This window comes from Pholcus phalangioides, unplaced genomic scaffold (genome assembly GCF_987345545.1).
Source record: "Pholcus phalangioides strain wild (caught in Gottingen) unplaced genomic scaffold, Ppha-v1.0 ptg000007l_1, whole genome shotgun sequence".
In the NCBI taxonomy this organism is placed as follows: Eukaryota; Metazoa; Arthropoda; class Arachnida; order Araneae; family Pholcidae; genus Pholcus; species Pholcus phalangioides.
This window is the reverse complement of record NW_028301600.1, coordinates 23,886,228-23,898,447: the sequence shown is the minus strand read 5'-3', so window position 1 is coordinate 23,898,447 and position 12,220 is coordinate 23,886,228. Positions and strand designations below refer to the sequence as shown.

General features: G+C 34.1%; 1 protein-coding gene across 1 annotated transcript in view; it reads left to right on the top strand.

Annotated features, from left to right (window-relative positions):
• LOC149085090 (uncharacterized) overlaps positions 1-12,220 on the top strand; it is a 146,169-nt gene that overhangs the window by 86,160 nt on the left and 47,789 nt on the right. The window contains exons 32-37 of the mRNA XM_089232879.1: positions 1,155-1,313; positions 2,551-2,721; positions 5,307-5,471; positions 7,716-7,910; positions 8,997-9,272; positions 11,478-12,040. Of these exons, the coding sequence (XP_089089005.1) occupies positions 1,155-1,313; positions 2,551-2,721; positions 5,307-5,471; positions 7,716-7,910; positions 8,997-9,272; positions 11,478-12,040 (1,529 nt within the window). The remainder of the gene's footprint in view (positions 1-1,154; positions 1,314-2,550; positions 2,722-5,306; positions 5,472-7,715; positions 7,911-8,996; positions 9,273-11,477; positions 12,041-12,220) is intronic.

Sequence of the window (12,220 nt, the reverse complement as noted above, 5' to 3'; positions counted from 1 at the left end):
TTTGGGATACACGATACGCTGAATATAAACAGAGATCTGCTTTTCTGTACCATTATTTCCCTTAGAAAAAAAAAGAAAATTCTGGAGAAAAAGGACAGAAAAGAGAAATCACATAGAAATGTATGAGGACTTAAAATGATGCCAAAAATGACGATGTCTGTTGACCTCTAAAGTAGTATATCATGATGTGATTCAATCCCTTCTAAAGAATTAGCTGATTTTGTAGTGGTTCCTGGAGGAATGACATCCCAAATACAAATGTTATGAATGTGGTCATAAACAAACCATTCAAGAACCATCTGCAAAGCAGAACAGTATTACATAAAGCAACACATAAGTGACTCTTAACAGTTGATTCTTCCTTTTTACAACACATGAAATAGAAAATTATAATCATAGTTGCTATCTCTCCCAATGAATCTAATAAAAGTGTTGCATTTGGAGCGATTTTGAGAGAACTGGGAATGATATTGTATAGAAAAATGAGGTAAATAAAGATAGAGGCAACACATCCTCAAACTGCAGTATTTCAAATGGTACACGATGATGATTAAATTTACAATTGTAATTACCATTATGTATATACAGCAGCTATTAATATGTATGAGTGTGTATGCGTATTAATATGTATGAGTGTGTATGCATATTAATATGTATGAGTGTGTATGCATATTAATATGTATGAGTGTGTATGCATATTAATATGTATGAGTGTGTATGCATATTAATATGTATGAGTAAGTTGTAGCTGTTATTATCATCTCTTGTTGTATTTTTCTCTTCTCATTCTTGATGGGATGGTCTACATAGCATCTTTAAAAAATTTACTTCATCAAAATAGGGTTCATCTAAAAAGGAATGTTGACTTTTAAACAGATGTATATAGTAAATTGCGTACAGTTTTGTTTCCTAGCAGCCATGAGATAATTGTACTCACCAATGGTTCCATGTAGCATTTTAATGTGGAAGCATTTGAGTAGCATTCAAAATTTGTGTTTAAAATATAGATTCAGGTCTAGTTAGTTTTTTTATTTCTATAAAATGACAGTAGCACGAAAAATAACAATATGCATGTTTCTTAAAATTTGTATATTTCAGAAATATGTAAAAGATACAGATAAGAATTGAGCTCAACTTTTTTTTTTCATTTTCAGTTCACTGCCCAGCTGGCACGTATGCTTCAATGGAGAGTGGCTGTATATTCTGTCCTAGAGGCTATTACCAAGATATGACACACCAAGGCAATTGCAAGCCATGTCCCTTAGGAACATATACAAGTCAAGAAGGCAGCAAAAGTGTAACAGATTGTATATGTAAGTGAAAACTTTTTTATGATTCCTCTTGTATTTCGTGCAATGTCTGAAAATTTTACAATTGAATTATTAGTTTAATAATATGTAAAAAACTGTATGATTTCAAAAGTACATTCTTATGTAATTTTTGATGCATTGAAACTTATGCAGTAAAAATCGTATATAACAATAATTGCCTATATAATGATATTACTCTCTGGTTCCAATATTCTATCTATAATGATAACTGTTTAATTATCTGTATACCATTTTCCAAGGATGATGTCACTCTCCGCTATCCATACAAAGGTTTTTAACAGCTGGCTGATGCAAAGATATATTTTTGAAAGAGAGAAAACTCAACTGTCCCTGTGCAGGGAATCGAACCCACATCCTTTCACTTTCTGGGTGAATGCCCTAGACCACTAGACTACAGAGGCAACAGAGCTCGTGTGCACTGAACGGGACCATGCATGGATGGTCGGACCTAACTCATCTAAAGCTCACAATTGCTGACAATGCCACCAGATGGTGACTTATCTGAGGATGATGTCACTCTCCGCTATTCATACAAAGGTTCTTAACAGCTGGCTGATGCGAAGATATATTTTGGAAAGAGTGAAAACTCAGCTGCCCCATTCACATCCTTTCACTTTCCGTGTGAACGCCCTAGACTACTAGACTTTGGCTCATGTGCACTGAATTCAAAGTCTAGTGGTCTAGGGCATTCACTTGGAAAGTGAAAGGACATGGATTTGATTCCCCCGCAGGGGCAGTTGAGTTTTCTCTCTTTCCAAATTATATCTTCACACCAGCCAACTCTTAAAAACCTTTGTAGGGATAGCAGAAAGTGACATCATCCTTGGATAAGTGGCCATCTGGTGGCATTGTCTGCCATTGTGAGCTTTGGCCCGAGTTAGGTCCGACCATCCATGCACGGTTCGTTCAGTGCACACGAGCTCAGAGTAAAGATTGAGATATTCATTGCCTCTGTAGTCTAGTGGTCTTGGGCGTTCAACTGGAAAGTGAAAGGATGTGGGTTCGATTCCCTGCAGGGGCAGTTAAATTTTCTCTCTTTCCAAAATATATCTTCGCATCAACCAGCTGTTAAAAACCTTTGTAACGATACATTTCTCTGATCCTTTGAGCATTGTTATATAGGCATTTCACTGCAGTTTATTTGTTTTTTTTTTGTTACATTTTTCTTATTCTCTTATTGTGCATTCTCTCACTAGAGTTTCCTTTTTTATATTTTTAGCTGTGTGTGGCTATGGCACATATTCACCAACTGGTTTAGTACCTTGCTTACAATGTCCAAGTAATATGTATACAGGTGATCCTCCAGCTGATGGCTTTAAGGAATGTTTCAGATGTCCAGTTAATACTTATACATATTCACCAGGTTCACAGTCCCCTGTTGATTGCAGAGGTATTATTTTTATACATACTTACATATATGTAAAAAAATATTCTAACTTATGTTGTATGAGTGATAAATTAAGTGGAAATCCAAGAGATAAAGAGAGAATTATCATCTCATAATTATAACCAAGATTATTAGACAATGTTAGATAATAAACACTTGAATAATTAATGAATAAAGCTTTTCAAAATTGATATGTTGAGATATAATATAATTATATAATATAATACATTATATGTATTTATATATATATGCAGTAGACTCTCTGTAACTCGAGACGTGGATAACTCGACATCTATTATTCCCTTGGTTGGCCCAATACTAATTTCAATGAAGGGGAAACTCTCTAACTTGACACATGTTTGGCTTAACTCCGCTTAAGTCGACTACGACTTTTGTCCCTTCACTACGACTGGTTTTTACAATTGCCCGTGTTTTACCATTCTAACAATTTTTTAACGTTGTCCATGGGTACTTCGATAATCTTTTGTATCTTTGTTCTCTATGATGGGTCCCTTTTTCGTGCTATGGGAAGCGGCGTGCATGTGAAGATGAATGTTTGAAACCTCTTGGCCGGCCTATCATTTTAGTGGCATTTCCAGGACAGGTCTTTCATTCTTTTCATGGTCAAAAGAAGTGTGGATGATCCCTAAAGTGTGTTGTGATCCCTATTGGATGTTGACAATTCCAACATCCAATAGGGATAAAAATCTTATCTATTGTAAGTTCTGATATTGTCTGTTGTGGAAAATGCTTATGGCGGAACTCGGTTTTACGATTTCTTGGAAAAGGAGTAAAAGAAAAAGAGCTAAAGCCTGGTTATCGATGCTGAATATGTCATTTGGTTATCATTGTGAGTATCGACGGCCGTGAATGCAATGGCTCCACGCGAACTTCATAGTTTAACTTTAAAATCAGAAGTTGAAATTTTCAAAAAACTAGAATCAGGAAAACTCAGAGTGAACTCGCCGAAGAATATGGAGTTGCACAGAACCCATTTCAACATTTGCTGAAAATGAGGGAAATTTTTTTTCAGCATTTGAATCTTATGAACCAAGCAGAAAATGTATAAGAAATCAGAATTCAGCGATGTAGAGGAAGCAACTCTTTTGTGGTTCAAATCTCTCAATCTCACTCAATCCCATTATCAGGACCAATAATTCAAGGAAAGCAAAAGATTTCGCAAAAAATCTCAATCAAGGAAATTAGGAATTATCATAAGTATTAAAACTTTTTACAGAAAATTACAGACAAAAAATTTGTGAATTTGTGGATGCTAGAATGGACACAAAAATTTCTGTTTTAGATGCAGTTGAATGAAGTCTTTGGAGAATGATTATTTCTCCAAAGAAAATTAATTAATTAAAATAAAATTATTATTTCTTCTGAAGATTCCTCCCAGATTAAGTGTGAAGGAAGCATAAATATCACTACGGGTGATTGTATCAACAATGAATTTGTGAGTATTGACTCTGATCTTGTAACTTCAGGACTTTTTGCAGACGACGATATTCTAGAATCAATCACCCAAAGCAAGTGCTTCATGTTTCGTAGAAATAGAATCACACACACAGAAAGTTCAGATGAAGAAGTATCTGCACCATCTCTCCATAATGCACTAAAACTCTAGATGGGATACATAACTTCTTACACAGTCAGGAAAAAGCCAAACAATCGCGGTATAAACTGAATAGTGTAGAAAAATTTTTGTTTTCTCTCCGGAAAGAAAAACAAGCAAATATACTTGATTACAAGATTCATCGAAATACTGGTTATTTGTGGAGATGAAGATTACAACAAAGAAAATTCATCTCTGCCCCCACGGGGACTCGAACCCCGGTCTCTCGCTTGCCGGACGAGTGGTCTACCATCTAAGCTATGGAAGCAGATAGACTATTTCAACCTTGGAGCGTATATATATGTTGATAGGCACCGTACATGGACGGCGTCAACTATATGCACATGGCCATCTGGTTGGCCTTTTGTCATTTGTCATTCACGAGCTATTAGTTGATTGTTGACGCTGTCAATGTACGGTGCCTATCAACATATATATACACTCCAAGGTTGAAATATTCTATCTGCTTCCATAGCTTAGATGGTAGAGCACTCGTCAGGCAAGCGAGAGACCGGGGTTCGAGTCCTCGTAGGGGCAGTGATGAATTTTCTTCCTTGTAATCTTCATCTCCACAAATAACCAGTCTTTCGATGAATCTTGTATTGACCAGTGGAGAGGACGTTTCTATATGTATACTTGATTATTTTTCATGAGGTAAATTTTTTTATACGTTTTGATTCTATTTTAAAACAACCCAGAATTAAAATGAATGAGAATTAGCATTTTATTTAACATAATATTAACATGTTATAATGTATATAATTATGTACACAAAAAGGATCAGACAAAAATTTAGAGTGAAACCCCGCTAACTCTACATCCGCTTAAGTCGACATGTTTGTCAATACTTTTGGGGTGTCGAGTTATAGAGTCTACTGTATATACACATAATGCATTAATACATATAATGCATTATATCAATATTATATGTTGATATACTAATGATATAATATAAAATTTTATTTATTTACAGCTCGATGTCTTGCTGGTACTTATTCTGAAACAGGTTTAGAGCCCTGTGCTGTGTGTCCAGTAAATTTTTATCAGGCTTTAGATGGTCAAACTTCTTGTTTAGAATGTGCATCTACCCATACAACAACTCGATCAGGCGCTACTAGTCCAGATGAGTGCATTCCTAGTGAGTTTTATGGCTATTAGAAATGATTACTGTTTAGAGTAAATAGTAAATTAATTTCCTAAGTTTGAACTGCATATTCATCTTACACAATGCAATCACTTTGGTGTTTTAATAGTCATTTTCAGTCATTTTTCTCTCATCAAGATATTTTCATGTATGTGTGTAGAAGAGTTCTTTCTACATGTTCAATCATGTTACTGCATTTACCTGAATCAATCTTGTTATTTTTCATAATATTCTTAGTTGTACTTGTTGTCACAAAATTTTGGCTCCCCAATGTAATTCATTTTTGATTTGAAAAATCAATGCCATCACATTCTGAACACTCATCTTTGAATACAAATACAAATACAAATACGACGCCACAACAGGCAAATTGCCCAACGAGGTGGCTGACTTAAGAACATCATGGATCCCCGAGCCATTTTTTGGAGGCCCTACCTACTACTGCTACACCCCAAATGCACCCCCCCCCCCGCGGAACCCCCCAACGAATCGGTACATGCGGGAATGTGCGTGCACATTTATATATGCAGCTAGGTTTGCTTGCTCAAAAGGGGGCCCTTAAAAATAATTTTTTTAAAGGTAATTTGGGATACAGAGGCTTGCTGCTTGCTAGCACAGGTTGACAGTAGTATACTTGTCTAATGTACCAAAGGATATTCAGAGGTGTTGGGAGTGATATCTGATTAGTTCTTGTTGGAATCTTTCCTGAAGTGCAGGTACAGCAGAAACAGTAACAAGATTACTGCAGAGCAGAATGCTACTACAAAGGAAGTTCCCTATGAAGGAGTACACATATTAAAAAAAATGTGAATGCTGCCTTTCAGAATTGAAAATAAACTGTACATCCCTGTCTAACTAGCCATTATGTGAACAAAATTACCATGGTGCGACAAAATGATCAAATGACAATACTACTTGCTTATTGTAACATATATTGTTAACAATGTTCTAAAGAGCTGTGATGGACACTTTCAGAATCATTGTCTTAGCATACCAAGTATACAGCATTTCTAAACATGTTATAACAAACCTGTAGACATATTGGTATATCTAGCATCACCCTGAATGAGGTAACTTCTTCACAACTTGCTACAGATTTATAAACAATATTGCAACAAGAAGTTTTCAAAAGGTTTGCTATGCATTAGCAATAAATTTAATTAGTGATTTTTCAAAATAAAAGTTATATATATATATATATATATATATATATATATATACTACCTGTATTTTTCATTTCTTATGAAAGTTCAATATGGTTCTAAATAATATGAATTTCAAAATCAATACATAGAAAGAAGTGTTCCTTCAAAAAATTAGTTATACAGAAGTAATTATTAATGTGCTGTAAATTAACAAAAATGCCAGCAATCCAATAAAAATGCAGTTACGTAGAAGTTCATTATATACAGGCTCTACTGTATATTATGTTTTACAAATTCCTTCAAAAAATTCGCATGTGTCTTAGATTGATAATGTGGTAGTCAACAGAGCCACAGATATGAAGAAACATTGGGGGGGGGGGGGACTGAAAGTTGCTGTTTGTCCCGTATATATGGGACTCAAGTGCATATGCAGGACAGTGCATTACATTGTTTTTTCTGAAATTATTTGGGGAGGGACACTTAGCCCCTATGTTCCAGCTCCTATGCTAATCAATATCTCTACATAGGAGCCAAAAACTAATTTTCAATAAGTCTGCTATTTGTTTTGGTTTAAATTAACACTTCTGTAAATATATGTGATAATAATCCTTTATATATAAATTAAATATAAATATATATTATATGACACATATTTTAACTATACATGTAAAATAACATATCCTGACTGACTGATTCATCACTGCCGAGCATGGGCAGAGATATAGGGGGAACATTTCCCCCCCCCAGCATCAAAGGTGGAGCTGACTGACCTAATGTATATGCATATATATAAATTGGCATCATCATCATGCCTCTCCCCCAGCAATCATCATCATGTCCCCAAACTTTCATGTCTATCTCCGTCTATGCGCTCACGCTATAAATATGAAATTTGGTTAGTAGTTTTACTTCATGAAGTAAAGACTCATTAAAATAGGAGTTTTTAAATCTCAACATCCAAAGAGGTCATAAGAGGGAATTTTCAGATTATGAAGTCCACGTGAGCAAAGCCACGGGTGACAGCCAGTTACACATATTATATTTATTGTGCTCTAATGTTCATAAATAAACCATGCATTTTTTCTTCACACAGTTCAGTGTAACAGTGAATCATGTCAGCATGGTGGACTTTGTCAAATTCAACGCCATCATATGTCATGCTACTGCCCTGCAGGATTCAGTGGGCAGTTTTGCGAAGTTGATGAAGATGAATGTGCCAGTCAACCTTGTTACAATGGAGGGACTTGTATTGATCAGCCACAAGGTTATATATGTCAGTGTTCATCAGGTAAACTATTTCATGAATTTATAAACTTATATTTGTTTTCATCACACAGTCTCTCACTAATTTGGTGCATAACAGACCAGAAATATACCTAATTACCGAAATTGCCTGATTAATCTAAGGCTGTTAAAAAAAAACCTGTTGAAATAATGCAAACTTCTCTGCAGGGACATGCACAGAGCCTGATTTCTACAAGGCCAAGTTCTCAGGCCCCCATGATATTGGGGTTTCTAAAATTTAAACAATATATATTCATTAACTAATGAAACGTCCTTGACCTCAATCATAGTGGCCTATAATTTCTGCTTTGCCCAGGGCCTCAAATATCAAAGTAGGACCCTAGGCTCTCACAGTGTTTTTCTCTTCCACACACAAAGGTTATTGCCACCTTTTATGTGAAAGTTCAGGAAAAAATGTTTAAGCAAGAAAAGAGTTTAGCACTGAATAAAAATTATTTGTATTTTTTTTATAAAAATTTCATTAGCATATTTTTTTAAGTTTTCTGAAGTTCAAAGTTTTTTTTCTTCACATTACTTGTCTCTATTCACATTCATATCTTTGGGTTTATGTTGTCACTCTCAAACTTTCCTCTTTTAAAAAATATTTTTTAGAAAATATAGTTTAAAAAATATATAGTTTTTGCTAAACATCAATGTTACTTCTTTAAATAAATTATTCATATCTAGAATAATTGAAGAGACTATGATGTGCATTAATTGTCCTATAATTGATATTCTCAACACCAGATTAAAAAAACTTATATCAGAGTAATGTAATATATTTATCTTGTTCTCTCCTGATCAGTAATTAAATATTTTAAAATAGCAAAATATAAAGAAAATGAAAAAACATCAATATATCTGTCTGTTGTATTTATATCAGACATTTAAATACATCATTTTATGAAAATTTAGACAAGCAGTTACATGAAGATGATGTTACTCTCTGCTATTCATACAGGGATTTTAGACAACTGGCTCATGCAAAGATGAATTCAAGAAAGAAAATTCATCTTCACATAATCTAGTTGTGTGAAATTCTTGTAAAAGGTTATGTTTGATGGAATGAAATATTATGTGCTTGCTATAGGATTCAGTGGACTTCAATGCCAAGTAGAAGAGTCAGACTGCAATAAAACTGTTTGTCCTGAAAGAGCAATGTGTCAAAATATGCCTGGACCTGGGAATTACAACTGTCTTTGTAGATCTGGTTATGAAGGTCCTGAATGTGACATGACTGTTAATCCTTGCACTCCCGGAGATAACCCTTGTGCAAATGGAGCCACATGTATGCCATTACTTCAAGGACGATACAAATGCTTATGTCCTTCTGGATGGGCAGGTCAACAGTGTCAGATAGATACAGGTATATAAAAATATTTGAATTTTTACAGAAAAAACACTTTCATGTATACATATTTGTAATGAAAACTTGATTGAATTATTGTATGTAATGTAATTATTGTTGAAATCATTTTAATTATGATAGAACATTTGAAAAAATAGACTAAGGATTGCAAGCATAATTATCTTATGAATGATAATTTTTTGAATCAGAGATTTAATTAATCATAATTAGATTAAAAAACTGAAATTCTTTTCATATAGGTGTGAGTCAATTTATTAAATTTTGTTTGTTTTTGAATGAAGAATTACAATGTGATGTATAAAGTATGACCAAGATCTAGGTTTCACAAGAAGACAGGTTTATGATTTTCTATGACCTTCATCGTAAAAAAAATGATTCATTCTTCAGTAGGGAGAAATGGTGGAAAAAAGGAAAAAAACATTCACCAATGCGGAAGTTGTTTTTTTTCTTTCCCCCTCCCCCATTTCTCCCTACTAAAGAATAAGCTCTCTCTTTTCATGATGAAGATCATGGGCCATCTTTCTGTGATCAAGCATTCACAATAGTGAGATACATAAAAATGCTAAAATCATGTATTTTGTAGGGAAGCTGGTCAACTTTTTTTAAATTGGATGAGTGAAATGAGTTTTTTAAGCTGATTTTGGGGTGCTTAATTCAAATATTATTATAAAAGAATCTCCATCACATACAGTTTTTTGTATCAATGATTGTCATTTTTTGAAATATGTATAGAAAATGAAAAACTTTCACATCTTGAAAATGGAGATAATCTGTACACTATTAATAATAAATTATAAATACTTATTATGATAGTTTTTATCATATTCATTCATCATTATATATGAAATAGTGAAAAAAAATTTCTTCACACACATACATATAATATGTATACAGTACACATGTATATGCACAAAACTAAATTTTTACGCATTTTCCTAATATTTTATAAAAAAATAATTCATGTTTTTCTCTTATGTATTCTGTTGTATTCATTTTGCAAAAACCAACAGTAATCACTAATTATTGAAGGGTCCCACCTGCCTTGATACCGCTTTTCCATGGTTCAAGTACATCGGTGGCATGGGGGGGGGGGCATTGCTCCCCCCAGGTCAAAGGTGGAGTCAACTGATCTAATGTATATATGTATATATGAATTGACATAATCATTGTGCCCCAAGCAATAATGACCGTGCCCCCCCCCCAGACTTCCAAGTCTATCTCCGCCTATGCTTGATGGAACCCTTTCCTTGTTCATCGCTGACTGCTCCCAAGTTATCAAGGAAAAAATCCAAATGTGAATGTAGAAAATGTATTTTTGGAGAATTGCCATTCAGATTATCTTTCTATTTGGAATCTCTATGAAAACAAAATCACTCAATAGTTTTGTCATTTGTGAACCTGAAAAAATAACTTCTTTTAGTTTTGCCTCAATATTTTGAGAACTTAATTAAATAAAATTTTACTCACTTAATTTTTTCACTTCTTAGTTTGAGAAACCTATGCCAGATTTTTCCCCATAGATTTAACAGTTTTTCATCAGTCCCAGGGCTAGACACGAGATGGAAAAATTTAGGGGGAGTGTGTAAGAATTTTATTCCAGAAAAATTTTCAGTAATTTGCCAACAAAAAGTATTAGGGCTACTTTGCACTTACAGGGGATGACTTAGCACCAGTGCTGAAAAAAAAGATTCATTGTTACCTAGTGGCTATTGCAGTGATTATTTCCAAACAGTTTAGATTCTACCTGACAGGAAACATTATCAGTCACCTCATGTATTTGAGTTGATTTTGTCATTTCGTGACTGAAAATGAAACTTTTTCTTAACAAAAGTTCTAGCTGAAATTGAACAGCACAAATATGTTTAGCAAATGATATCTAAAATGGTGAATGCATCAGTAACTCAAACAAGAGCGGACCAATAACATTTTCTGTCAAGTAGAATCAAAACTGTTTTGAAATATTCATTAGAATAGCCGCTAGGTAACATTGAATCCTTTTTTCAGCTTTGGCGCAAAGTCACCCCTGTAATTATGGTACAACCCAGTAATTATGGTACTTCTAATTATATATTGAAAAAATTTTTAATGGTGATTTTCAGTATTCTTATCTTTTTTATTAAAGAAATACTAAAACAAAATTCTTTTTTTTTCCTTTTGAATGTCTAGAAAATAAAATAATGATTAATTCTTTTTCTTATACAGATGACTGCTCTGAGGAACCATGTTTGCTTAGTGGCAATTGCACAGACTTAATAAATGACTTCAAGTGTGATTGCCCAATGGGTTTTTCAGGAAAGAGGTGTGAGAAAAAAGTTGACCTTTGTGCCACAAATCCGTGTGTGCATGGTGTTTGCATTGACCGCCTATTTTATTATGAATGCTCATGCCATCAAGGATGGGCAGGAACAAGCTGTGACATCAATATTGATGAATGTTCCAGCAATCCTTGTAAGAATGGAGGACAATGTATTGACATTATTGATGGTTTTCGTTGTGTATGTGATACTGGTTATACTGGGTCTATGTGCCAACATGAAATTGATTCATGTGAGTACACTCCATGTCAAAATGGTGGCACCTGTATAGATCACATTGATGGCTTTACATGCATGTGTAGACCAGGTTTTGTGGGTTTGCAGTGTGAAGCAGAAGTGGATGAATGTTTGAGTGGACCCTGCAGCTCAACAGGAACTGAAATGTGTATAGATCAAGATAATGGATTTAAATGTCAGTGTATTGCTGGTTACACTGGCGAATTATGTGAGGTAAATTTAAGTCTTTCTACTCTATTAATATTCAGTTTAAATATAGAAAATGTGAGGATTATGGGCATTTTTATTTGTTATGATTATCCCAATTTAAAAGATGATAGGAACCTTAAACCTGTATTTTCATAAAATCTAGACTCTTATTGGTGCATCGACAAATGTATGGTATTTAAAAAT